Raw genomic sequence first — 27130 nt, forward strand, 5'->3', positions numbered from 1 at the left:
CAAACAATCACGGGGCAATCGAAGCCGATCACGGGACAATCAAATCCAATTACAGCACAATCGAATCCAATCACAGCCCAATCAAATCTGATGCACTCGGAAGGTGATGGGGGGAGGGTGGGATTGGGAGTGGCGGGAAGTGGGGTCTCAGGCAATCAAACAATCACGGGGCAATCGAAGTCGATCACGGGACAATCAAATACAATTACAGCACAATCGACTCCAATCACAGCACAAGCAAATCTGATGCACTCGGAAGGTGGTGGTTGGAGGTGGTGGGGGGGGGGGAGGGTGGGGTTGGGTGTGGTGGGAAGTGGGGTCTCAGGCAATCAAACAATCACGGGACAATCGAAGCAGATCACGGGACAATCAAATACAAGCGCAGCACAATCAAATACAAGCGCAGCACAATCAAATACAAGCGCAGCACAGTCAAATACAATGCACTTGGACGGTGATTAGGGGGGGGTCTGAGGGCGATTTGAGGGGGTGGGGGGTTGATCAGGAGCCCGCACGGGGCAGACTGAGTCCTGATCTGATGAGAGGCAGACACAGGGGGTTACTGTTTAAAGATCAGTTAGTGATCGCTGGGGAGGACAGATGTAAACAAAGAGCAGGGGATGTAATCAGAAGGGGGGTATGAGGGCAATCGAGGGCCTGGGCAGGTGATCGGTTACCCCCGCGGGGCAGTTAGGGTCTGCTCTGATGGGTGGGGGTGCTGAGGGGTGATGGACAGGTGATAGACAGGTGATCAGAGGGGGATCAGAGGGGGATCAGGGGGTAAGGTAGCTGTATACAGATGTATACAGTATACAGGGGGGTAGTCTGGGATGGGGTCTGGGGGTGATCTAAAGGTAGGGGGGGGATCAGGGGTGACTAGGAGGCAGTTAGGGACCTAAACTAAGGGGCAGCGTCGCTAGTTAGTGGCAGGTGGGGGGGTGGGGGTTTTGCAGGGGTGCAAGGGTGCTAGGCAGGGGTCTGCTGGGGTGATCAGGGGGGGTATGAGGCCTGGGGTGGGTGATCAGGGGGCTGTAAGGCAAAAAAAAGGCTGTGTGCTGGGTACTTACAAAGTGCTTCCTCCTCGCTAGTGGTCTCTGCAACAATGAGACCACGAGGCGAGGAGGAAGCACGTATAAGGCACTTTGTTTACTTAACAAAGTGCCTTATACATTCTGATTGGTTACATTTGCGGATTCCTCCGTTCGCCGGCTCTGCTAAGTGGCCGGCGAGCGGAGACAAAATGCCCGTGCATCGATCCCGGGCGGAGGATCGCGTCACGGATGACGCGATCGCTCCGCCCATGCCCCTACAAGGACCGCCGCCATTTGTCTATACGGCGGTCCTTGCGGGGTGCACTTCCCGGCCGCCAATTGTACATACGGCGGTCGGGAAGTGGTTAAAAACATGAATCAATCGCAAAATGCTCAGAAAAATGCTTCTAGGGCTTGATTCACTAAAGCGTGAAAACTCATATCACGGCCATTTTCACACGCGTTTTTGCGCGATCGTGAATGTGCGCAGGAAACCGGCCGTGATATGAGTTATCACGGTTTAGTAAATCAAGCCCCTAGTGTGAATGGGCCCTAAATGTCTTTTTTCCTACCTCTCTGTCACTTATAAATAGGTTGTAAGAATCTGACAGCTTTTGGACTAGTCCATTTCCTTATGGAGGAATTTTGAATTTTTCTTTATATCCAAAAGCACTTTCTGGATGTCAGTTGCTCAGTTCAACTGCCAAAATAGTGTGCAAGTGAGTAGGGAGACCGGCCAACATCTTTGTATAGATCCTTTCTATTGAGTGCTTTTGTAAAGAATAAAAGGAAATGCTGAGAATCCCCTATGAGGAGATGGACTAGTCCAAAACACTGTCAGATTATAGAAAAGGTGAAAAATAAGTAAAAATAGGTAATTAATGAGGTATGTTTTGTGGATGAACCCCTATATTTATCCAAATAACTCTTCTAAAAAGCTGGTGGCTAAAGTTAAGTTCAAGAAAAACAAACCAGACTTGAATCTCGTATATTTTGTTAGTAGTAAAAATGTTTCTGTACCGTGTTAGCCAAACAATACATGTAGGTAGAAAAAAAATAGTCTTGTAAAAGTAATACATTTTAATGGCTAACTGATTAAGTGAAATAATGCAAGCTTTCTGGGATCTAGTCCCCTTCTTCAGGCATATTTCCAGATGTTAGCTGTAGTAAAACACTGATGCAGGTAAATAGCAAATATGAAGATAGCAGTTGTGCTGGTGGCTGTTTAGCAGTTAGATGTCAGGTGATCAGCAGGCTGGAGCCAGTGAGCTCATGCAAGCAAACATGAAGATGGCAGTTGTGCTGGTGGCTGTTTAGCAGTTAGATGTCAGGTGATCAGCAGGCTGGAGCCAGTGAGCTCATGCAAGCAAACATGAGATCTTTTGTTGTAATCCAGCTTTATTCTGAAAAATATAAATTATAAAAATACATAAAAAAGCCAATTAGGGCCCAATCATACAAACTGGTAGCCATTTACTATTCATTTTTAAGATCCAGTGTAATTATATTGATTTGCTTCCAGTTTGTATGACTGGGCACTGATTGAGACTCATCTTAACTGTCATAACTGTCACAAGTGGGTTGCCATGACGGCGTCGGCCATTTTGTTTGAGACGGTGATCTGATCACATCTCAGCGATTGACTCTTAGCAGTGTTTTTGAATTCTTTTCAAAGCAATTTCTTTTTAAGAGACTCAAATAACAGCAATGAGTCTCTCTAAGCTTCCTCGTGGCCAGTCAGGTCCACATGTGGGGAAAACCATCACCCACAAGAGGAAGAGGGAGCCTGAAAAGGCTCAGAGCAGTGAGGACCTGGAGAGTGGAGAACGGCCCATCAAGAGACCTGCTGTCTCCATCGGTGACTTCAGAGTCCTTTCTATTCTTGGACAGGGAGCATTTGGGAAGGTAAGCACCCTTTCTCTACAGAGCATGATGGGGAGATGATAACAGGGAGATATACATGTAATGTATATGGTGGTAAGGGCATTGGTATATACTGATGGGCAAGGAAATGTAGGCCAGCATCCCCAGCCAGTGATATGATACGCTTTACCTTGCTCCTGGGGATTCAGGCAGTGACTCCTGTGGGATTTCAGGGGAAGACAAGGCCATACATTGGACTGCAGTAGTCGGCTTCAGATCTGGGTCGCCCTTTAGATGTTGGTCCTTGGTAGTGGAGGTGCTATGCTGTCTGGAATACACTATCCAAAAGGGGCCTAACCCAGTATCCATGGATTCCTCCACAATGGTGTAATTAATGAATGTTAATCAAGGATTATCATAGATGTGTAGGATTTTTAGTAAACCTGTAGGCTGTTAAACTAGCGCCAAGCATCAGTTGCCATGGGGACATGTGATTCCTGGCTATGGAGAGTGTAGCCACTCCCCCTGTGCTCATGCCACACAGCAGTACAACCAAGTGACAGGCCCTGGCATTGACATGTGTATGTCTCGTGCCTCTGCAAAGAGGAACCCAGAAAGTGGGCACTCTGTTGTTTGATATGCAGGAGATATTCCTGCATACAGACTTTACTTAAACCCATGAGGGTCACCTGAGCCAGCAAGAATTAATTTGTGGCATTAAAAGGTGCTACAAAACAGGAAAACCCCATACAGATTGCAGCTAGGGAAGTGCAGGCACAGTTGTGAGAGAAGTGAGGTGGGAGCAGTGGAGGGAGGGGGGGAGGCAGGGGCGGGACAGAGAGAGTTACCTTACATACCTCACTGCCTCTAGCTGCAGCACCACACGCTGCGCTCCACCCTCCCTACACTTCCCCCTTCACAGCGTGCGGCGCAGCAGCTAGAGGCAGTGTGACCGGTAGGGTAACCCTCTCTGCCCCCACCGCCCGCTTACACACATGCGGGTACAGCTTTACTTCTCACAAAACTGTGCTGGCTCATCCTTGAGTGCATCCTCCTTGTTGAAAATGATCCCCTGACTACATTTATACAGTATAGGAGCACTAAGTATTTTGGGTGTTTTGCAATTATTCTTCTCTGCATTTAAAGGCAGCGCTGGATCATCCACAAGGCAATCTTAGGCAGTTGCCTAGGGCCTGGAAAGAGTCTAGGGGGCCCGGTGGATGCTACCCTCTACCAAATCTAACCAAAAAAACAAGTGAGCGTCAGCGGCGGGCAAACCAGCACAGGGATCCCTATGCCTGGAAACAGTCCTGCTGGCCAGAATGCCTTGCGGCAGATGTATTGCATTTCCTAATAGCGTATTTGGGAGACACGTCGTCCAGCACAGCCTCCCTGCAGCCTCTGCATCTGTGGGAGGGACTTATCATGTCATGTGGTTTATGCAGCATATGAGGTATGTGACTGTATTGCTGCATCCAATCACATCACTTCATGTGTGTGAGAGAAAGATGGCTGCTACTGTGCCTAGAGGTGCCCATTACTAAACAATCTCAATTATACAATTTTATCACATCTGCATAATATGAGGGGCTACCCGAAGTTCATGTTTAAAGCACATTGGCTCACATTACCTTTGTACTACATAGATGAAGTAAGATTGCACTATCAGGACTGAATCATTAACCTCCCTGGCGTTCTGATTCCGTGCTGCGCACGGCCGCGGGAGGGTTTTCTTTGCCTAATTTTTTTTTCCATGTAGCTAGCCTATTGCTAGCTACATGCTTCCCCCCTCCCTGCTCCATCCCTCTTACCCTTCCGATCGCCACCAGCGTGAAGACCCGTCCAGAAATCCCGTTCTGAACGGGATTTCCTTTAGGGCTTCCCCCGTCGCCATGGCGACAATCGGAATGACGTCATCGACGTCCCGATCCACCCCTCAGCGCTGCCTGGCACTGATTGGCCAGGCTGCGCACGGGGTCTTCGGGAGGGGGGGCCTTCTGTAGTGGCGGATCGGCGGCGAGCGGAGAAACAATGCTAGCTGCGTGTTTTTTAAAAAAATGTATTCAAATCGGCCCACCAGGGCCTGAGCGGTGACCTCCGGCATCTCTGGACCAGCTCAGCTCGTCCAGAACACTAGGGAGGTGTTAACAGATGACGTTTGTTATGAGGCCTGATGGTTTATAGTTATACCTCGATTTCAGCCCTTACTCCTAATGCTCGTACACACACGCTAGATTAATGTCTGCCGATAACGACCACTGTGTACAGCAGCCCCAACCGCTACCAACCAGGGGGATCAACTCAGCCATGCAACGGCCGATAGCTTTGGTCTCACAACTCGCCCCGCCCACCAGATGTGTGACATCACATCCGCGCCACATATTCTGCCTCTGCTGATGTAATAACCTTTCCCAGCACTGTACATATATGTGATTAGATTATGAAATGATGTTAATCTCTCTCTGTGTCCCTCACAGGTTGTCCTGGCTTCCCTCCCTGGAGAAAACCAGACTGTGGCTATCAAATGCATCCCCAAAAAGGAGGTTACCACCAGCCTTCTGCGGGAGAGCAGAATCCTCCAGCAAGTCAGAGGGTCTCCATTCATCTGTCATGCCTATGCTGGACTGCAGTCTGAGGTACGTATAGCCTGCCTGCCCCATTCAGTCACATCCCCTAGACTGTGTACAGGGCTGGTTCTTCAGTAGGGACAAACTGAGTAGTTGCACAGGGCCTCAGAGCAGGGAGATGGTCTCTCCCAGGTCTCCCCCCAAGTTAATAGTGGTCCTCTGGGCCCTGTTTCACTTCAGAGTACTCACCTGTTCAGTCCTTCTTCTTTTAGCTTCCCCCCTTTTCTGTCTCTGTGGTATCTCTCCTCATGTACATTGGTAAGGTATTTGAGTTGGTACATGCCAGCAGGGAATGAGGAGAGTGGGGATGGACACAGGAGGACACTGATGACAAAACACACCACTGGCCAGGAGAGGTCACTCCGCTGGGACTATTCTGCAGAGAAACAAGGCCCCGGGTGGACAACCTACTACTATCTGGATAGGGCACTAGGGGGACAACAAATACTACCCATTACTGTCACCTGTTGGGGGGAAGGGGGTTGTAAGAATAATGCCACCTAATGCTGCTATCTGGGGGGCATTTAATGCTGTATTTGGGTAAGATTGAGACAAATGCCACCTAGTGTTGCTGCTGGGGGGTGGGAAACAACAGGGCCCCCTAATGCTGCTATCTTGGGGTAGGGGCAACTGTAGGGGCAGCTGCTTTGGGGGGAGGGGTCACCTAATCCAGCTGCAAACAGCTTCAACAGTAAATTATTATTTCTTCCTGTGATACAATGAGTGCAGCCATGTTTTGTTTGTCATCACACACACGCAGGCAAAGCTGCTCTGTATCTCCACCCCTCAGCCTGTGAACTCCACTCCCCTCTCCACCCCCTTGCTTCTGAAACCACTGTAGCATAGCTAGTATAGTTGCCCCTCAGTATAGATTGTTTAGTTTGCTCCATTCAATATAGCGAGTATAGTTGCCCCCCAGTATAGATAGTATAGCTGGCCCCAGTATAGATTCTGTAGTCATTATAGCTAGTATAGTTTTCCAGTATAGCTAGAATAGTTGTCCCCTGTGTCAGCGGGACAGCGGGTCGCCTATCAGTGCGCATACAGCCAGTCTTCCTGTATACTCCCTGATTGGCGGCCCGCTGTCCTGTCATAGCGGCGCAGCGGGTTGATATGACATGCGGTCTGAGTAGCGGCAGAGGGAGACAATTACCGGGGCCCGCCTAGATGCCAGTGCACGCTGCCCATGGCCCCCCTCGCACTGACAGAGGCTTCCTGCCTCCGCTCCAGCCCCACTGTGCACCTCCACCAATCAGCGCGCAGTGGGGCAGGCAAATGAAAATAATATGTGCCTCCTCGTCAAGCTCAGCTCCCATGATTAATTACAGTATGGGACTGAGCGCCGAGGCATTGGAGAAGTAGGGGGCGGGGCTTCTATAGTTTATTAGTTTAATAACCTATTATTATAATAAAATAAGCATTTGGGGGAAGAATGCCCCAGAAACTATATGTAAGGGGCACAAGAAGGAAAACGGCAAAAGTTTGTCTCGGATCCACTTTAACCATTCCACCATCCAGCCACTACATCTGGCAATTGCCAAAGTCTGAACTAATTCACAATTTTATGGATTTTGAGTTTGTATTGCAAAATTATAATTTATTGCAAATATATTCTCTTACTAACCATGTATATTATATGTCAGAATTCCATTTATACCGACACTCAACTTGAAACATCAAAAATTAGATGCAAAAGGTGGAAAACTGGGCAGTCTGGGCACTCATGTTTAATTGTTGGGTAACTCAGAATACTCCCTCCATATGTGGCCACAATTATATTCATTATATTTTGAATTCATTGTATCATGTACACAGAACACACCTTCTACATAACACAACATACCTGCATATTGAATTGCTCAGATTTACACTACATACATTTGTTAGTGTTTAAAGTGAGTCTGAGGGGAAAATAAAATACAGTATTGTGCATTTTTTGTGATTATTGTCTTTATTTTTTTCAAACAGAGCCACGCCTATTTTATCATGGAGCATCTGCCTGGAGGAAGCCTGGGATCCTTGATAGAGCAGCGTGAATGTCTGCCGGATCATCTCGTAGAGTAAGTATATAAATCATTCTGCTGATGATGGGCGGGTAGAAAGCTCAAGCAAGGATCTGTCCATATTGGCTGATCCAAGGGGTGGAGTGAGGGGGTAATGGGTGTTTCCAAACAGGGCAAGCCCCCCTCCCCCCCAGCACCCAAGGCAGAGATGTCACAGAGTGATCCCCTTAAAGAGGAACTCCAGCCTAAACAAACATACTGTCATTACGTTACATTAGTTATTTTTATTAAAATAGATAGGTAATATAATCTCTTACACACCCTGTTTTAAAAGAACAGGCAAATGTTTGATTTCATGAGGGAGCGGCCATCTTTTTGGTTGAAAGGAGGTGGCAGGGAACATGAGACACAGTTCCAACTGTCCTGTGTGCTGATCACCCCCTCCCAGTTGCTAGGCAACATGAATAACAATATAGGAAATCTCATCATGCTTTGCACAGCATCAGGGAAAAAAAGCTTGGGTAGTTTTCTTTGATTGGGTGGAGCTTAGCTAAAAATGCAGCTAAAAATTATTCTTTGGTAAGAAAAACAAAGTTCTGATGCTGTGAAACTGTTAAAAAAACAGCAAGCTTTTTCAGTTCTGCTGAGTAGATTTAGTCTGGAGGTTCACTTTAAGTATCGCATACGGATTGCTTGCTCATTTGCTCAGGCGGCAGACCATGATCTCAGAGTGTCTGTCAAAGCCCCCCCCCTCCCCCAAGTGGACCCAACCAGCCTTTATTACTTGTTCAGGTTGGCATTCCCCAGTCTTTCCTCTCATCAGATCCTGCTGCCTTTATCAGTTGCTATCCAGTTGGAGCTCTTCTCCACCCTGGTCACACCTAGCATTTCCCACTCCATTGTCTGTCTTCCATTTTTGGCTCCACATAGAAGGCATAGGCAATGCCAGAGCTGGATCATCCACAAGGCAATTATAGGCAGTTGCCTAGGGCCTGAAGAGAGTCTAGGGGCATGGTAGTTGTTAGCCACCAACAAATCTTACCGAAAAAAACAGGTGACCATAAAAAACTGCTATCTTGCCTAGGGCCTCCTGTCATCTTAATCCATTCCTGGGAGAGGCGCCCCTGATGGTGTCACCACTTCTAACAGTAACATAGCAATGGGCCAGCAGATGTGTTGCCAAGCAACACTAAAGCCATGGCAGTGCTTGGCATCCCAGTTACTGAGCAGGTCCGGGGATGAGCGGGGCTGCTGGGCTGTGTGAGGGGCCGTGTGTGGTTTGCTCCCCAAGCCCCTGTTGTCATTTGTTACTTGCTGGCTGTTGGGTTTCCATATGAACAGATGTGCAAATAATCTTTATTCTGTAAATAGTATTCATACAATAAATGAATAACTGACATTAACACACAGCATTGTCTCTTTTTTCAGGTTCTACACGGCGGAGCTCGTCTGTGGCATCCAATTCCTTCATGAACGAGGCATTGCCCATCGGTGAGTAACTACATTATATCTGTTCTCTAAGCTGATTGTAGACCCAGTTTTAAAGGAAATGTCCGAGGATTTAAAAAAAAAAAAAAATCTACTTCCCCAGGACTTCCTCTAGCAGCCGTCCTGTGCCCTCGCCGCAGCTCCGGGGTCCTGGGATCCCCTCTGTTGGCCAGATCAGAATTTACTGTTCCTGCCTGAGCACCGCTGGTGACTGTGCTCACGTGGTATGCAGCGTTCTGCGCAGGCCCTGAAGTACTGTGTCTGCCGGAGCGCCGCTGGGGACCGCGCTCATGTGGTGCGGAGCGTTCTGCACAGGCTCTAAAGTACTGTGCCTGTGCAGAACTCTCCAGAGCACGTGAGCACGGTCACCAGCGGGGCTCCCGCAGGGGCAGTAGATGCTGTCCTGGCAAGGTCAGTACTCTAACGGAGGGGATCCCGGGACAAGGTAGTAGATCTTTTTCTTTCTTTTAAATACTTGGACATTTCCATTAATGTAAAACATCACACATGCCTCATTCCCAAGAGTGTCACTCATGGGCGGCACTACGCCGGGGCACTGCCCCTCCCCCCGGGAATCACTGTACCGTCTGAGTGTCCCCCATGTTAGGCAACAAAATCTCTAAAGCTCCCATGCAAACATTGACTTCGATCCCCCAGATGGGCCCCACCAGCCAATCATTGTGCCCCACCAAGATTTGAAGCTTAAAGGGGAACTGAAGAGAGAGGTATATGGAGGCTGTCATGTTTATTTCCTTTTAGACAATACCAGTTGTCAGAAAACGTCTCTATCATTAGGAAGGAGTGGGAGGATTTTTTTGGGCCAATCATAAAGCTCAGGCTATCCGTTTTCACATCAGTTTTTTGCCTGTGGAGCTGGAGATGTGTTTTCTCATTGCTTTTCACTACCCCTGCGTATATCCGTGGTCCTGATCCGTTGCGTGAAAATGCAGCAGATCCGGACCTTCCGTTCAGGTTTTGAAAACGGGTCCCCGCAACCGCAGACGGATCCGTTTTTTACTTGGGTGAGGCTGGCTGCTATTTTGAACATTAGTATCCGGGACTCCGTTTTTCATCAGGTTTGAAAAACGCAGCCACGTATACGTTTCCGGACCTAGTGTGGACCAGGCCTTACTTTTATACTTGTCCCTGACTTCAGGATTGATTTAAAGGCTACCTGAATTGTACCAAATATCAATTGTCTGGCTGTCCTGCTGATCTTTTGACGCTATCAGGTTCTGTGTGACGCCTGGAACAAGCATGCAGCCAGTAGAGCCACACCTGGAACAAGCATGCAGGCAATAGAGCCACACCTGGAACAAGCATGCAGGCAGCGAATTCACACCTGGAACAAGTATGCAGGCAGTTGAGTCACATTTGGAACAAGCATGCACCCATTGGAATCACACCCGGAACAAGCTTGCAGCCAGTAAAGTCACATCTGTGACAATCATGCAGCCAGTACAGTCAGAGCAGAGTCAGTCATCTGCTTCCATGTTCCAGACAAGTGACTTAGAAAGTATATAAAAAAGTAGCATTTTCAGAACGAGTCAGCAATGGTTTTGTCCATCTTTTTCTCAGTTTCCTTCAAATGTACTCACAAATCTCAATCTTTACCCTCAGGGATCTGAAGCCGGACAACATCATGCTGGATGCGGATGGCCACGTGAAGATTATCGATCTTGGCCTCGCGCAGGACCAGCTGACCGGAGGACGAACGATATCTGGACGTTGTGGAACACCAGACTACATGGCCCCTGAGGTAAGAGCTTTGTTGTCCCACCACTAAGCCAAGGTGTAGATAGGGACAGGATTTTGTTACAGAGATAGGGTAGATGCATGAGAGAGCTTGATACAGCGATCCCAAAGGGACTGAATGATAGGTTCAGCCACAAATGTTTTCTGTAATGGTGCTTAATGATATGTTCTCTCTCCATCTTTCTCTTTTCAGATTCTGATGGGCGCAGGTATGTACCATCGGTGGTTGGGGGTGTGTCGGAGGGTGGTAAGATGGTGGGTGACCTATCGGTCTGAGGTGCTTTATGCAACATGACTGTAATGTATAGATGGATTCTGGTGTTTACCTGTTTGATCAGCAATATATGATTGTTTACCATTTAACCTCTTGAGGACCAAGGGCTTAAACCCCCCTAGTGACCAGGCTAGTTTGTTAAAAATTAGTCGCTGCAGCTTTAAGGCCAAGCTGCAGGACCGCACAACACAGCACATAAGTGATTCCCCCTTCCTTTTCTCCCCACCAACAGAGCTCTCTATTGGTGGGGTCTGATCGCCCCTGCAGTGTTTGTTTGTTTTTATATAAATAGTTTTATTTATTTTTTTTATTAAATGTGTGTATTTTTTTTCCCCCCTCCATCCCTCCCACCCCCCATGCAGCCAATAACGGTAATCGGCTGTCATAGGCTTCTGCCTATGAGAGCCGATCGCTCTCTTGTCCCCCAGGGGGACAGCCGTGTCACACGGCTGTCCCCAGTACAGCGCTGCTGCAGATCGCAGCGCTGTACAGTACAATTAAGCGACGGTTTAGCCGTTACAGTCTCCCGAGTGGCGATCGCCCGCCCATCAAGCAGGAGATGCGCGCGCACCATGCGCGCGATCTCCTGCAAATGTAAGCCCCAGGACTTTACGCCAATCGGCGTTAGGCGGTCCTGGGGCTGCCGCCACTGTCACGCCCATCGGCGTGACGCGATCGGCAACTGGTTAAGTTATCTGTGGGTAGACATCTTATGTGTGTAGTGCCCTAAAGTGGTTTGTTATTTGGTGAGGGGGATGGAGAAGATAGAAGGGGATACAGAGAGGGTGGTGAGGGATGGAGAAGATAGAAGGGGATACAGAGAGGGTGGTTAGTGGGGGAAGGAGAAGATAGGAGGGGATACAGAGAGGGTGGTGAGTGGGGGATGGAGAAGATAGAAGGGGGTACAGTGAGGGTGGTTAGTGGGGGAAGGAGAAGACAGAAGTGGATACAGAGAGGGTGGTGAGTGGGGGATGGAGAGGATAGAAGGGGATACAGAGAGGGTGGTTAGTGGGGGAAGGAGAAGACAGAAGTGGATACAGAGAGGGTGGTGAGTGGGGGATGGAGAAGATAGGAGGGGATTCTGAGAAGGAGGAGAGTGGTGAATGGAGAAGGGGAGGAGCTTATAGAGAAAGTAAGAGAGACAGAAGTAAGAGAGCAGCAGCATAGCAATAGGGGTACAGAGGTTTTGACCACTTTGGGGCCCTCCGGGTTGCCACTGTATCAGATCTTCATTGGTGCTTTGCTGGAAAGGATCATTCCTTTATATGTACATTGATTAATGGTAATCACCAACAAACTTCCCCTCCGCTGTTTGCACTGCTGTCCTTGGCAGGGTTTGGTGCTCCAAATGAATTATTATGTATAAAGTGCTTGAGGAGGCCCAAGGTAAAACTTGCAGGGGGCCACATAGCTCCTTAACCACTTGCCGACCGCACGCTTATACCGTGCGTCGCAAAGTGGCAGCTGCAGGACCAGCGACGCAGTACTGCGTCGCCAGCTGCAGGCTGATTAATTAGGAAGCAGCCGCTCGCGCGAGCAGCTGCTTCCTGACAAATCACAGCGGGGGGCTCCGTGAATAGCCTGCGGGCCGCCGATGGCGGCTCGCAGGCTAAATGTAAACACAAGCGGAAATAATCCGCTTTGTTTACATTGTACGGCGCTGCTGCGCAGCAGCGCCGTAAGGCAGATCGGCGATCCCCGGCCAATCAGCGGCCGGGGATCGCCGCCATGTGACAGGGGACGTCCCGTCACTGGCTGCACAGGACGGATAGCGTCCTGTGCAGCCCGGATCACCGGGGGGGCCAGGTAGGAGAGGGAGGGGGAGGATTTCGCCGCGGAGGGGGGCTTTGAGGTGCCCCCCCCCGCAACACCCAGGCAGGCAGGAGAGATCAGACCCCCCCTGCACATCATCCCCATAGGGGGGAAAAAAGGGGGGCAATCTGATCTCTCTGCCTGCAACCTGATCTGTGCGGAGGGCTGCAGAGCCCACCCAGCACAGATCACTCAAAACAGCGCTGGTCCTTAAGGGGGGGGGGGGGTAAAGGGTGGGTCATCAAGTGGTTAATAACTGCCCCACTGTTGTAGAGGGAGAGATGAAGAACCGCAGACTGTGTGGGGAAGAGAACAGGGGGAGGAGGAGAGAAAGAGCTGGTAGAGAGAGATCACTGCAGAAATGCCATAGAAGGCAGAGAGGAAGCTGGGAAATTGCTGTTGGAAGGTAAGTGCAGAATGAAGGTGAAGCAAGGAAACCTCCTATCACAGTCACACACTGTAAAGGCCGTACCCACTATGTGATTGTTACCGCAATATTACTGACAATCGGTGCTATTGTGAGTGAGGAGCGATTGTTTCTGCGATCTCAGGACAGGGGTACAGACGCGAGATCACAGGAACGATGTTTGGGGATGCGCGGCGATAACAACCGTCAGGATGGATCAGATCTCTAAAATCCCCGACGACTCCTGAGCAGAGTACCGTGATTGTCTGACTTCTCGTTCATGCCGGTCATGTGACGTCTGGTGTTCCCGCAGGTAGGATGATTGCTCGGAGAACCTCGCTCATCGGGAGGCGTCGCTGTGAGGGGCACCGATGCTTCGTTAGGTGAGTATTTAGCGTAAGGGTTCATTTCCACTAGGAGTGATTCCCCCTTGTGTAATTATTAGGGTGCTTTGGCTTTTACATGTGAGGAAATCCACATAGCTGTGCATGCAGAGCAGGATCAGCCACCAGGCAACCTAGGCAGGTGCCTATGGCCTACTGGGTGTCAAGGGGCCCACCTGCCACCTTCTCTGACCTCTCTCCACTCCAGTCTACCAAAGGAACCACAGGGGGCCCCAAATATATTACCTTGCATAGGGCCCCATTACACCTTAATCCATCTCTATGTGAATGCCATGGCTAGAGGGATGTAGATGCGCACTCGCAGCAGTATAAGTACCGGCGTGCTTCTCGGAGAGGCTCGGCGGCACAAATGGAAAGGATCCCTCACTCATTTATTTATTTGTATGGACTAATACCTGTGCATTTAATCTCTATGCAGGCCTGAATAAATTAAAAAATGACCAAGGATTTATTTTATAACATTCCCGCTAAGTTCACATTGGGGTGTTGCATCCCTCCGTAAAAGCAGGAGAGGAAAAGTAACATTGCGCATTATGCGTGCGGTGTGACACATATAGCGAAGCATTCAGCACCTACTGCAGCACGGGCATGTTATGCATACCAGGGGCGTAACAATAGACCCTGCAAGGGATGCCTCCGCAGGGGGGCCCAGAAGCCACAGGGGGCCCGTGGGGGGAAAAGTTTGAGAGACTGACAACTAAGGGCATGGGGAGGAAAAACGTATTCTGCTCTCGCACCATGGATTCCATCACACGATTACCATAGCTGCATCGCGTCAGAAATGCGATTATATCGTCTGACGCAAAGCACTGAAATGGCCCCGGTGTGAACGTAGCTCTCTTTACCTCCAAGTGACACTGATACCCTATTTATGTCATCTCTTGTAGATTTTCCTGGGCCAGCCTTATGGAACTTCCGTGGATTGGTGGTCTCTCGGCATCACCGTGGCAGAAATGCTGACTGGAGAACTTCCCTTTTATGATGGCAGCAATGAGGAGACATTCATCCGATCCGTCACCCGGGAGCGCCCGAAGTTCCCGATCTGGATTGAGGTTGTGACTAAGAACTTCCTCAAGAAGGTGAGTGAATGAGGTTTATTACAGCCACCTACAAACATCTGTTTTCTTATTCACTGGACAGTAATAGAAAAGAATGGAAAAAGAGAGAATCTAAATTTTCTTCACACTGTTATTAAAATTCATCACTCCGTTCAATCTGCAGCCTCCAGAGAATTTCCAAAACTGACAGCTCCTCTTTGCGGCCTAGACCACATTACTGTGTCTACTGTTTGGGGTACATGCCAATTCCCACCTTGCTGCAGGGGTAGTTAGCTGCACAGAGCAGGAGGCTTTTTAATCATCTTCAACACCTGTACTAATCTATTGACATGAAAAGAAACCGTGGTCCTGGTGTCTCAGCACCCTGCAGGAAAAACACAGGAGACAAAAGAACGGCAGCCCAGTAGTGCAATATGTTTAGTGCATCAGATGATGAAAAAAGTAAATAGGAAAACTACCCACAAAGGAGGGTTGCATGGGGCAACCGAACACAGGAAGCAGGTGGAGACAATGAACCCGACTCCACTCGGGGTGGTCCTAACCAGGATCTAGATGGCGGTCTCTTATGGAAAAAAATGGGGACAGATGTAAACTGGGGTGTGGGCCACCGGTGGTCTGTCACCTCCCCTCGGCCGATAAGAGTATAGTGGTATGCAATGCACAATTGGGGGAAAGAGGCGCCCTCAATGACGAAATCTCTGTAATATATACAAAAGATTTTTTTTTTAGCACAGGCAACACGTTTTGAGGGTCTATGCCCGCTTCCTCAGGCCAATAGCAGTGCCAAATGAAAAAGTCCTATGTCTTATGAAGTTGTTCATTTGGCACTGCTATTGGCCTGAGGAAGTGGGCATAGACCCGCGTTGCCTGTGCTAAATAAAAAATCTTTTGTGTATATTACAGAGATTTCATCATTGAGGTAAGCTACCTAATATCCTTTGTCGTTTTTAAGCTGTTTTTAGACGCTTTTATCCAACCAGGGCGCCTCTTTCCCCAATTGTGCAATCTATTGACATAGTGTGACACCTCCATCTGGCAGTGTCTGTTAAGCCTCGGGCACACCCCTGACATAAGTCGGCTGAGGCGGCAGATAACCACCGAGACGACAATCAGGCGGGTGTACAGCAGCCGGAGACCCCCAACCCACCAGCGATCCACCAGGCGGCAGGGCAATGTTTTAGTAACAATGGGGCCCCTGGGCAAAATTAACCTGGGGGCCCCAACAGACCCCGCAACCAAAAAGTGGCGTTAGGGGTTCTTTGTTGCAGCCAAATTTCACCCCAGGGCCCCTGAAACAGATATCATCCCTCCGCCACCCCCCATCTAAACTATGTTTCCTGGGGCCCCTGCAATGTCTTTGGCAGTGTAGCATCTCACCTGTCCCTGTGGGGGTTACCCCTCTGTCAGTACTTTGGTTCCATTGCAGGGCGCCAGAGGAGCAGAGTTGAGTTGAAAGGAGACACCTTGTGGGCCCCTACAGGCTCTGGGGCAATTGTCCCCTTTGCCTCTATGGAAGCCTGCCGGGCGGATTTACTCAAACCCAGCGAAGCTGATCCCCCGCAGATCCCATTGTTTGTGCCGATCCCCCACCCGCCGCATGATGTCATGCACGCGCCACTTATCACCCTCCCCCGCATAGCAGCTGACCACAGCGTGTCATCAGCTACCCAGCTAACACATGTGTGCAGCCTGGCCCAGCAATGTCACCCAAAGCGTTCAGGCCCTGATCCCCAACTGGCGACATCCGTCAAAGGTGTTTATGAAAACACATGTACATGAAAACACAGTAATCCAGCTGAAATATAGTTTGCCATTCATCTATGCAATATATGAGGGGTTTTTTTTTAGCAAAAAAAAAAGGAATTTTCCTGCATCTTATTTTGAATTCAGCTGTTCCATTTGCTTTGTAGAAGCCAAGCTGTAAACTAACTTTTATCATTTGTATTTACAGCTCCTCAGGAAGGACCCGGCCCGTCGCCTTGGAGAGAGAGGGGACATCCGCCAGCACCCCTTCTTCAGCACCATCGACTGGACAGAGCTGGAGGCTCGGAGGGTGCAGCCGCCAATCCGCACATTCCCGGTACTGTATATTGATACATAATCTAGAAGTGTTGTTGTCTGTTACTGCCAGGGCCGGATCTTCCATTAGGCACCGTAGGCGGACGCTGCTACAGAGGTGGCCAAATATTGCCGGCTCTACCCACACTGCAATTAGGATAAGATGGGCAACATCTGTGAACTTTGGTTTAGAGGTGCTTGTGGTAGCAGATTTCTCCTCATAGTTAAATACACATAATAAAGGCTCTTTGGCGGCAGATCTCCTACAGACGGTATACATCACATTACCCCATTATTTGGCAATATCTTAGCACAAGACCATATACAATGGACCATATCTGCATTCTGGAGGTTACATTTTGGTCATGCTCCTACATACCCCTCTGGTCTGTCTCTCTGATTGATGTCGAATGCATATTTGGCATGGTATAACATCACAATATGCAACCCCCTCCATGTCTCAATGATCATCAATTTACAGACCACATTGTAACCTTCAAGTATTTTGTCCTCTAGTTGAAACACTCAGTATTTTCACATATAGAACAGAGCAGAGCTAATGACCCTTTGAACTTTCTTGCAGTAAAACCTTACCTGAAGCTGTCGCTCAATGTTTTGTTGATGTATAAGTGCTTTATAGTCATTTGGTTAATTTGTGTTTTGAGCCCAAATAGGTGTAAAAACAGAGACAGAAATATCAGTCAGACAGTACATAGATCTAAGGAGCTCTGCTATCTGCTCCAGAGAGAGACTGACAATCCTCTTCTGCGTTGCCTTATAAGAAGCTATGATGCATTTTGCAGCCAAAATAACTGTGTGTTTCCTTTTTGCAGGATGTTCCTGTTCAGGAGAGCCTGCCTGCCCTGGAGGGTGGAGCAGCCACCAATCCCATGCTGGGCTTCTCCTTCAAGTCTCCAAGCTGGGCCAAGTAGGAGGGCAAGTCACTGTTACGCCTCTCCATTCATTATCACTTTATTAATAAATGATGGAATATGTTTAATTCCAGTCCTTTGTCTATGTCTGACATTATTATTATAATGTATTATATATGTATTTATAAAGCACCAACATATTACGCAGCGCTGCACAATAGATAAATGGGTTAACATACAAGGTAGGACATACAGGAAGCTCACAACAAAACAAGATCATGCTAATGATTTGATAACAGTGCAGTGTCATAGGTCAAAATAGAGACTGTTCTAGTCCACAAGAGGGGTGATTGACAATACGTTTGCATAATCAAGCTGGAAACACTAGGGAGGAGGGCCCTGCCAGAGGCTTACAATCTAAAGGGTGGGGGTGGAGACAATAGGTGCTTCTGTTGAGAGGGTGTGTAACAGAATGTATTATGGTGCTGTTGCAGGGGGGTATGTGAGCGTGAAAAGGTGAGTCTTGAGAGTTTGATTTAAAATATTAAAGGTGGGGGCGAGTCTGATGGCTGGTGGGAGGGAGTTCCAGAGAGTGGGGGCGGCACAAGTGAAGATATTGGCATTTTCCTGTTCAGGTCCAATAGCGGGCATAATCCCACACAGGAAAACATGTCTGCCACTAGGGGCGCTGTTCCCAGATTCCAGCACAGCGTCAGCCTCTTTAGATCAAAGCGTTGGACGAAACCCGACGCCTTGATCACTGCCGGCCATATCCTCCGCCGCTGTGACGCGTATATTATTATATGGCTGCATTTGAACTCGCCTCTTGGGTCACTATTGCCGGACCTATTCTGACACGGTGCAAGCCTATGTGGATCAACATGCCAGACAAAGACTGACTCTTCCATCCCCCTCAGTATCATGCTGCCCCCCCCCCCCGTAATTACACTGGCATGTGTGCAACGGGGCAGAGCTAGAGCGGACTAGCTGGTGCCGGCCCCGCCCCCTTCCCACTGATCCCGAGGAGGTGGAGACCCTACCAGCTCCCCGAACAGCAGCACTCCAGTGATCACCCACGTCTGTCCCCGCATACCAGGAGAAATCAGTAAATGCTGGGGGGACATGGGTGATGGCTAAATTGGGATGGACAGGGTTAAACTGTGATAAGATGGGTCAGGTTATTATAACATTAGGGCCCTTATTCAATTAGTTTCAGTTCAGTTCAATTAAGTTTTCTCTTAGGAAATAATTTTTCATCTCATCTTCAGCTTAAAATAACTTTTCAGCACTCTGCAGCTAAAAAGTACCAAAAGTTGGCGAACAAGTACTATAAAATTTATAATAAGTATTTATTTGCTCCTTGATGGCTTAAATGGCATTTTATTGGCAGTCAGGAAGCTGGAGGCCATTGGCAACAAGCAGTATAGAGACGAGCGGAAGGGACTGGAATCGCACCATCAGAGGCCCATAACCTTTCCAGATACCACCGAAGCGGTAGTATGGGAGGGGGGGGGGGTTAGGGTTAGGGCTCAGGCATGTAGTATTGGGGGGGAGATTAGGTGTCCGGCAGGTAGTGTGTGTGGGGGGAGGGTTAGGTGTCAGGCAGGTAGTGTGAGTGCGGGGGGAGGGTTAGGTGTCAGGAAGGTAGTGTGTGCAGGGGGGGGGGGGGGGGGTTAGGTGTCAGACAGGTAGTGTGTGCGGGGGGGGCGGGGGGGGGGTTAGGATTAGGTGTCAGGCACTTAGTATGTATGTGTGGGGGGGGGGGTTAGGTGTCAGGCAAGTAGTGTGTGCGGGGGGGGGGGGAGGGTTAGGATTAGGTGTCAGGCAGGTAGTGTGTGCGGGGGAGGGTTAGGTGTCAGGCAGGTAGTGTGTGGGGAGGGTTAGGTGTCAGGCAGGTAGTGTGTGCGGGGGAGGGTTAGGTGTCAGGCAGGTAGTGTGCGCGGGGGAGAGTTAGGTGTCAGGCAGGTAGTGTGTGCGGGGGAGGGTTAGGTGTCAGGCAGGTAGTGTGAGTGGGGCGGAATTAGGGTCAGGTGTCAGGCAGGTAGTGTGCGTGGGGGGTTAGGGGTCAGGCAGGTAGTGTGTTGGGGGGGTTAGGGGTCAGGCAGGTAGTGTGTGTGTGGGAGGTAGGTGTCAGGCAGGTAGTGTGTGCGGAGGGAGGGTTAGGTGTCAGGCAGGTAGTGTGTGTGTGGGAGGATTAGGTGTCAGGCAGTTAGTGTGTGTGCGGGGGGGGGAGGGTTAGGTGTCAGGCAGGTAGTGTGAGCAGGGGGGGGGGGGTGTTAGTTGTCAGGCAGGTAGTGTGTGCGGGGGAGGGTTAGGATTAGGTGTCAGGCAGGTAGTGTGTGTGGGGGTTGGGGGGTAGGTGTCAGGCAGGTAGTGTGTGTGAGGGGGGGAGGGTTAGGATTAGGTGTCAGGCAGGTAGTGTGGGCGGAGGAGGGTTAGGTGTCAGGCAGGTAGTGTGTGCGGGGAGAGGGTTAGGTGTCAGGCAGGTAGTGTGAGTGGGGCGGAATTAGGGTCAGGTGTCAGGCAGGTAGTGTGCGTGGGGGGTTAGGGGTCAGGCAGGTAGTGTGAGTGGGGCGGAATTAGGGTCAGGTGTCAGGCAGGTAGTGTGCGTGGGGAGTTAGGGGTCAGGCAGGAAGTGTGTGGGGGAGTTAGGGGTCAAGCAGGTAGTGTGTGTGTAGGGGGTAGGTGTCAGGCAAGTAGTGTGTGCGGGGGGAGGGTTAGGTGTCAGGCAGGTACTGTGTGTGTGTGAGGGTTAGAGTAAGGTGTCAGGCAGGTAGGGTGTGCGGGGGGTAGGTGTCAGGCAGGTAGTGTGTGTGCGGGGGGGAGGGTTAGGTGTCAGGCAGGTAGTGTGTGCGGGCGGGGGGGGGGGGGTAGGTGTCGGGCAGGTAGTGCGTGCAGGGGGGGGGGTGTTAGTTGTCAGGCAGGTAGTGTGTGCGGGGGAAGGTTAGGATTAGGTGTCAGGCAGGTAGTGTGTGTGTGGGTTGGGGGGCAGGTGTCAGGCAGGTAGTGTGTGAGGGGGGGAGGGTTAAGTGTCAGGCAGGTAGTGTGTGTGTGGGGGGGTTAGGGGTCAGACAGGTAGTGTGTTTGGGGGGGGGTTACGGGTCAGGAAGGTAGTGTGTGCGGAGGGGTTAGGGGTCAGGCAGGTAGTGTGTGCGGCGGGAGGGCTTGATGTCAGACAGGCAGTGTGTGCAGGGGGAGGGTTAGGTGTCAGGCAGGTAGTTATGTATGCGGGGGGGTGGGGGGGTAGGTGTCAGGCAGGTAGTGTGTGCGGGGGGGAGGGTTTGGTGTCAGGCAGGTAGTGTGTGTGTGTGTGTGTGGGGGGGGGGGGGGTTAGGGTTAGGTGTCAGGCAGGTAGTATGTGCGGGGGGAGGTTTAGGTGTCAGGCAAGTAGTGTGTGTGGGGTGGAGGGTTAGGATTAGGTGTCAGGCAGGTAGTGTGTGCGGGGAAGGGTTAGGTGTCAGGCAGGTAGTGTGGGAAGGGGAGGGTTAGATGTCAGGCAGGTAGTGTGTGCGGGGGAGGGTTAGGTTTCAGGCAGGTAGTGTTTGCAGGAGAGGGTTAGGGTTCAGGCAGGTAGTGTGTGCGGGGGGAGGGTTAGGTGTCAGGCAGGTAGTGTGAGTGGGGCGGAATTAGGGTCAGGTGTCAGGCAGGTAGTGTGTGTGGGGGGTTAGGTGTCAGGCAGGTAGTGTGCGGGGGTGGAGGGTTAGGTGTCAGGCAGGTTGTGTGTGTGTGTGTGGGGGGGGGGGGGTAGGTGTCAGGCAGGTAGTGTGTACGTGGGTAGGGTTAGGTGTCAGGCAGGTAGTGTGTGTGGGGGAGGGTTAGGTGTCAGGCAGGGAGTGTGTGTGGTGGGGGGGAGGGGTCAGGCAGGTAGTGTGTGCAGGGGGGGGCTGTTAGGTGTCAGGCAGGTAGTGTGTGCGGGGGGGGGAGGGTTAGGATTAGGTGGCAGGTAGTGTGTGTGCGGGGGGGAGGGTTAGGTGGCAGGCAGGTAGTGTGTGAGGGGGTGGGGGGGTAGGTGTCAGGCAGGTGGTGTGTGCGGGGGGGGGTAGGTGTCAGGCAGGTAGTGTGTGCGGGGGGGGGGGGGGCGGTTAGGTGGCAGGTAGTGTGTGGGGGGAAGGGTTAGAATTAGGTCATTGGCCATTGCTCATTTTTCTCTAGGATATATCATAATGGTACATGCTTGGCTGGTTTCAGAATGTAGTGTTGGTGGTGGTATAGCGGTTAAGAGAGCTATCTACCACGCACTCAGACCTGGGTTCAATTCCCAGCCAAGGTATGTAATCTGGCTTTTAAAAGCCTACAAATCTTTAAGCAAGCTCGTTTTTCTCTAGGATATATCATAATGGTACATGCTAGGCTGCCTTCAGCATGTAGTGTTGGTGGTGGTATAGTGGTTAAGAGAGCTATCTACCATGCACTCAAACCTGGGTTCAATTCCCAGCCAAGGTGTGTAAGCTGGCTGTTAAAAGCCTACAACTCTTTAAGCAAGCTCATTTTTCTCTAGGATATATCATAATGGTACATGCTAGGCTGCCTTCAGCATGTAGTGTTGGTGGTGGTATAGCGGTTAAGAGAGCTATCTACCATGCACTCAGACCTGGGTTCAATTCCCGGCCAAGGTATGTAAGCTGGCTTTTAAAAGCCTACAAATCTTTAAGCAAGCTCATTTTTCTCTAGGATATATCATAATGGTACATGCTAGGCTGCCTTCAGCATGTAGTGTTAGTGGTGGTATAGCGGTTAAGAGAGCTGACTACCAAGCACTCAGACCTGGGTTCAATTCCCAGCCAAGGTATATAAGCTGGCTTTTGAAATTCTAAAATTCCCTGGAAGATGAGACCCTCCTCCCTCCGGGAGGAGGAGATGAGGTAGCGAGGGGGTGAGGAAAGTAATAACAGTTAGCTAGGAACAAGCCTATAAGAGCCTAACTAAACTCTCCATAGGAGAGTCTGTCAGCAGCTGTCCCTTAACTAATTAGTGCAGGCAGACTAGTGAGTAAAATGGCACAAGGACCTTGCCTTTTATAAGGGGGGGTTAAGCTCCAAGAGTGAGTGTAGTCTGATTGGTGACAATGTGCCTGCTGACTGTGATGTAGAGGGTCAAAGTTCTGCTCAATAGAGCATGAGCATTATGGAGCGAATCGAACTTCCGCGAATGTGAACCACCCGAAGCTCGCCGCGAACCGTTCGGCCCATCTCTATCAAAGATATCACACCTTAGCAAATATATCACACCTTATCAAAGTTAACAAGCCTTATCAGAGTAGCATAGCGAGCGCTACGAACGTATGCCTGCTAATTGGGTTCATAGCGCTTGCTATGCTACTCTGATAAGGCATGTTATCTTTGATAAAGTGTGATATCCTTGATAAGGTGTGTTATTTGTTTTATCATGGCATTGTGAATCAAGCCCCTTGTCAGCAGGGCATGCTTTAAAGAGACACTGAAGCGAAAAAAAAACTATGATATTATGATTTGTATGTGTAGTACAGCTAAGAAATAAAACATTAAGATCAGATACATCAGTCTAATTGTTTCCAGTACAGGAAGAGTTAAGAAACTCCAGTTGTAATCTCTATACAAAAAAGCCATTATCTCTACAAACTTTCAAAGTCGTGGAGAGGGCTGTCTTCTGACTTTTATTATCTCAACTGTTATTGAACTGTTTACTTTTTCTCTGCCAGAGGAGAGGTCATTAGTTCACAGACTGCTCTGAAAGAATCATTTTGAATGCTGAGTGTTGTGTAATCTGCACTTATTAGAGAATGATGCAATGTTAGAAAAAACACTATATACCTGAAAATAAAAATATGAGAATATTTTCTTTGCTGCTAATCTTCTAGTAATTATTCATAGTACACAACCAATTCATTATATCATATATTTTTTTTTCGCTTCAGTGTCTCTTTAAAGCACATCTAAACTGAGAGGGATATGAGGCTGACATATTTATTTATTTTTAAACAATGCAGATTGCTTGGCTGACCTGCTTATCCTCTGTCTCTAATACCCTTTGCGATAGACCATGAACGAGCATGCAGATCAGATGTTTCTCTAAAGTCTAACTGGGATTTGCTGCATGCTTGTTTAGTATTAGGTGTGTGATTCTGACACTCCTGCAGCCAAAGAGATCGGCAGCAGGACCGCCAGGCAACTGGTATTGTTTAAAAGGAAATTAATATGGCAGCCACCTCTCAGTTCAGGTGTACTTTATGCAAGAAAGGGTTTAAAATACGTTTGATATTACTTACCCTACCTATTATGACAACTCCTGTATGATTATGGCAACTCCTGTCAAAAATTGTAAAATCTACAATACCTATATATAAATGTAAGCCAGTAAAGAGAAGCTGGGCACCAGAATCACAAAAATCTTTAAAGCTTTCTTACCCTCCTTGGGTTAAACACATGGCAGACAAACAGAGCAGTGGGGAATAGGGGAACACCGCGCCTAACAGCCGTTTCATGGTACTGTATATACTCGATTATAAGTCTAGAAATTTAGGTCTAATCCACTAAATAAAAGTATAGGGGTTGACTTATACACGAGTCACAGGCAACACTGAGCACACTGAGTAATGTGTGTACTATTAGTGACATTCCCATTTGCAGCAATTTACCGAGTCAGGCCCAGATTTACCTCAAGGGAGCCTCTAGGCAGAGATGTCCTGGCACCTTAGACTTCGCCCTTCATGAACCCACAAACCCCAACTGCACTGCAAGTGTTCTGGCTGTCCCAGCTGTCACCACTCCCTTACCAATCATAGGTAGCTACAGGTGCCCCTTAGCATTAGCTAGCCAGAACTTAAGTACCCTCAGTATTAGGTAGCTAGAGGTGCCCCTGACTGAAGGAAAATCTGGTCAGTGGAATGCCGAGAGCAGGGTGAGTAACCTCTTATTTACAGTAAATTCTCATCTGGACTCTGCATAGGGAAGGAGGGAGGGAGGCACTCGGGAGGGGAGTCAGCCGCCTATTCATCAGCAGGTGCCTGTAGGCACGTGCCTACAGTACCTTATGGTAAATCCAGCTCTGTACCCATTAATAAGTGACACTTTCTTGATAAAGGGAATGCCAAGAAAACACGGGTCTGAAATTACTGGCCACAACAATTAACAAGGAATTGGGCAGGGGGAAGATACTGGGCTGCAAGAAGGGAGGTGAATAATTGCTGCACTTGGCGGTAAGGAGGAGGTATTGGCTGCACTTCAGGGACAGGAGGGGTTAATTACTGCAAGACTGTATGCAGTGCAGTCATTAACCTGGGCCCCAAGTGCAGCTGTTAATTCTTCCAGATCCCAAAGTGCAGCCATTAACTTTGCTGGGTAGACTTATACTTGAGTGAATAAAAAAATCCAGCTTAAAAGGGTCAAATATTGGAGTCGACTTATACACGAGGTCGACTTATAATCGAGTATATACGGTAAGTACCACTTTGTCAGAGCCTTGTGCAAAGTGCACTCTGCACGAGCCTCTGATGAAGCGATACTTACCATGAAGCGGCTGTTAGGCGTGGTGTTCCCCTGTCCCCCACTGCTCTGTTTGTCTGCCATGTATTTAACCCAAGGAGGGTAATAAAGCTTTGAAGTTTTTTGGGATTCTGGTGCTCGGTGTAACGATCTGCTAGTGTATGATGGTACTAGCAGACAGATAAGACAATCCCAGCAAGGAAAGTGTCTTACAAACAGTGACAGTAGAAGGCGATACTGTCACTGATACAGATAATAAGAATGGTCAACAGGCAGGGTCGGTAACAGATCTGACATATAAGGTACAAAATCAGCAGGCAATAACAATGTGAGGATTCAGGCAGAGGTCGGCAACAGATCAGATTGACAGAGGTACAGAATCAGCAGGCAAGAGCAAAGTGAGTATTCAGGCAGAGGTCGGCAACAGATCAGATTGGCAGAGGTACAGACTCGTAAGGCAGAGAGTAGTTAGAGAAACAGGCAAAAGGTCAAACACAGTATAACAATCAACAGTAGTATATATTTATTCCTGAGCTAGTGTGAAATCCCCGGGGTCCTGCCAGTTCAAAGCACACACGGATCTGACTGTCTGAAGCCTTCACTGCGAAGTGTTAGCTAGAGCAGACAGTGAGCAAGTGTCAGCACAGCTCTTAAATAGCCCGGGTAAGCAGGCAACCACTCCCCTAAGCCGCTTGGCCAATCAGGGACCGGAGGTGGAGCCATGCGTGTCAGCTGACAGGTGATCAGCTGACATGCTTCCTTACAGTATAAAAGGGGCGTCGCCGACAGCGCATGTGTCCACCCTCCTTTGCAGTCTGAGAATCATGCGGCCGGATCTCCGCATGAATGCTGCTGACACCATCCCTAACAATGCTGACAGCCGCACCTGAAGTCCCAGATGCGCTGCCAGCGGAGGAAACCGCGAGTGAGCTGGTAAGCGCAGAATTACTGACACCCGGGCTTCTCTTTACTGGCTTACATTTATATGTAGCCCATTGATTTGCAAAAAGACTTTGCTACACCCATAATATATATATATTAACAGCAGTTTTAATAATACAAAGTGATATCCATTTTGCAACACTCACATTCTTGGTTCTATTTGCCTTATGCCTACGCAAGTAGTGAAGAGTCTTTTTTTCTTTATGGACATAATGATGACCGAGGGACAATGGCCATTTCATAAAGTGAATCTTGGATCAAAGCAGCATTTAGCCAATTTGTTTTACGACAGTTAATTGAACTGGCAATTGGCGAAGGGAAGTTAAAATGATCGATGCTAAAGAAGTGTCAGAGATTGCTTCCAGTCAATGGATTAGTCTAGGTGTTCAAAATGAATAACAAGGGTCCCTGACCTGTTCTGCCAATCATTCCTGCTGGAAGGTGGGGTTTCGGGATGGTCTCATGACAACAGTACTCCTAAAAGAAGGGGGCGGGGGAGATGTCAAAGGTGCAAGATGTCTTGCCTGGGATGACAAAAAGGCTAGAAAAGGCCCTGGCACAGAGGGAAATACTGCTTGCTTGGCAGTTGGAAACAGCCTTTATTTCCCGCAATGAGATATACGGACAGAAAACGGCTGGGGTTGTGGCCCATGTGTATCTCAGTAGTTTATTTTGACTTCAGATTTACTTTAAAGGGAACCAAAGATGAACATTTCACACAAAATAAACAAATCAGTCGATAGCTTGTAAATAATAAATGCTCTACTTGATAATTTTGCCACTCTGGTATGCCTTTTTGAGTGTTTTTTATCCATTATTGCTCCAGCAAAAATTCTATATGGCCGCCGGCTCATATCCATTCTGCTTCCGAGTTATGAGTTGTTCTGGATGTGCTGTCTAGGCTCTATGAAACTACAAACAAGCAGGGCTGCTGCTGCAGCCTTTCAGCTGTGAGCTTTCAACTGTATTATTCTGGTATGCTGCCTGTAAGAAGTGTCTCTCATAGGAATGAAACTGCACAGATAATAATGATGATGGCTGCACAGTGCACACAGATCACACAGCAGCCACACTTTT

The 27130-nt window shown here is 49.0% G+C and overlaps 1 protein-coding gene and 1 long non-coding RNA gene across 5 annotated transcripts; one reads left to right on the forward strand and one right to left on the reverse strand.

Moving 5' to 3' along the window:
* Nucleotides 1–2093: 2093 nt before the first annotated feature.
* On the reverse strand, nt 2094–3577 carry LOC137564343 (uncharacterized). The gene is made up of 2 exons (XR_011030582.1): nt 3085–3577; nt 2094–2434 (listed from the first exon to the last, which is right to left on the reverse strand). It is a non-coding gene; the product is annotated as an uncharacterized lncRNA (long non-coding RNA).
* Nucleotides 2347–17784, forward strand: LOC137564342 (putative protein kinase C delta type homolog). Of its 4 annotated transcripts, XM_068278105.1 has the most exons (10): nt 2351–2936; nt 5372–5530; nt 7490–7581; nt 8953–9015; nt 10633–10771; nt 10961–10976; nt 13573–13642; nt 14551–14742; nt 16673–16801; nt 17613–17784. In XM_068278105.1, the coding sequence occupies exons 1-8, from the start codon at nt 2739–2741 to the stop codon at nt 14621–14623; spliced, it is 810 nt and encodes a 269-aa protein (XP_068134206.1). In that variant the 5' UTR covers nt 2351–2738; the 3' UTR covers nt 14624–14742; nt 16673–16801; nt 17613–17784. The 4 variants fall into 4 exon arrangements, with proteins under 4 accessions (XP_068134205.1, XP_068134207.1, XP_068134206.1 ...); XM_068278104.1 differs by lacking the exons at nt 16673–16801; nt 17613–17784 and adding an exon at nt 13127–13259 and having other exon boundaries at nt 2347–2936; nt 13405–13642; nt 14551–14580; XM_068278108.1 differs by lacking the exon at nt 13573–13642.
* The last annotated feature ends 9346 nt before the right edge of the window (nt 17785–27130 follow it).

The sequence above is a fragment of the Hyperolius riggenbachi genome, chromosome 3, assembly GCF_040937935.1.
Source record: "Hyperolius riggenbachi isolate aHypRig1 chromosome 3, aHypRig1.pri, whole genome shotgun sequence".
NCBI classification, from domain to species: domain Eukaryota; kingdom Metazoa; phylum Chordata; class Amphibia; order Anura; family Hyperoliidae; genus Hyperolius; species Hyperolius riggenbachi.

What these genes read in the sequence shown, in the direction of transcription:
- LOC137564342 (XM_068278104.1), top strand. Translation starts at nt 2,739, where the DNA reads ATGAGTCTCTCTAAGCTTCCTCGTGGCCAGTCAGGTCCACATGTGGGG. An exon ending in ATGCTGGACTGCAGTCTGAG is followed by an intron (nt 5,531 to 7,489) that starts GTACGTATAGCC and finishes TTTTTCAAACAG; the next exon opens with AGCCACGCCTATTTTATCAT. An exon ending in TGGGAAATTGCTGTTGGAAG is followed by an intron (nt 13,260 to 13,404) that starts GTAAGTGCAGAA and finishes CTGCGATCTCAG; the next exon opens with GACAGGGGTACAGACGCGAG.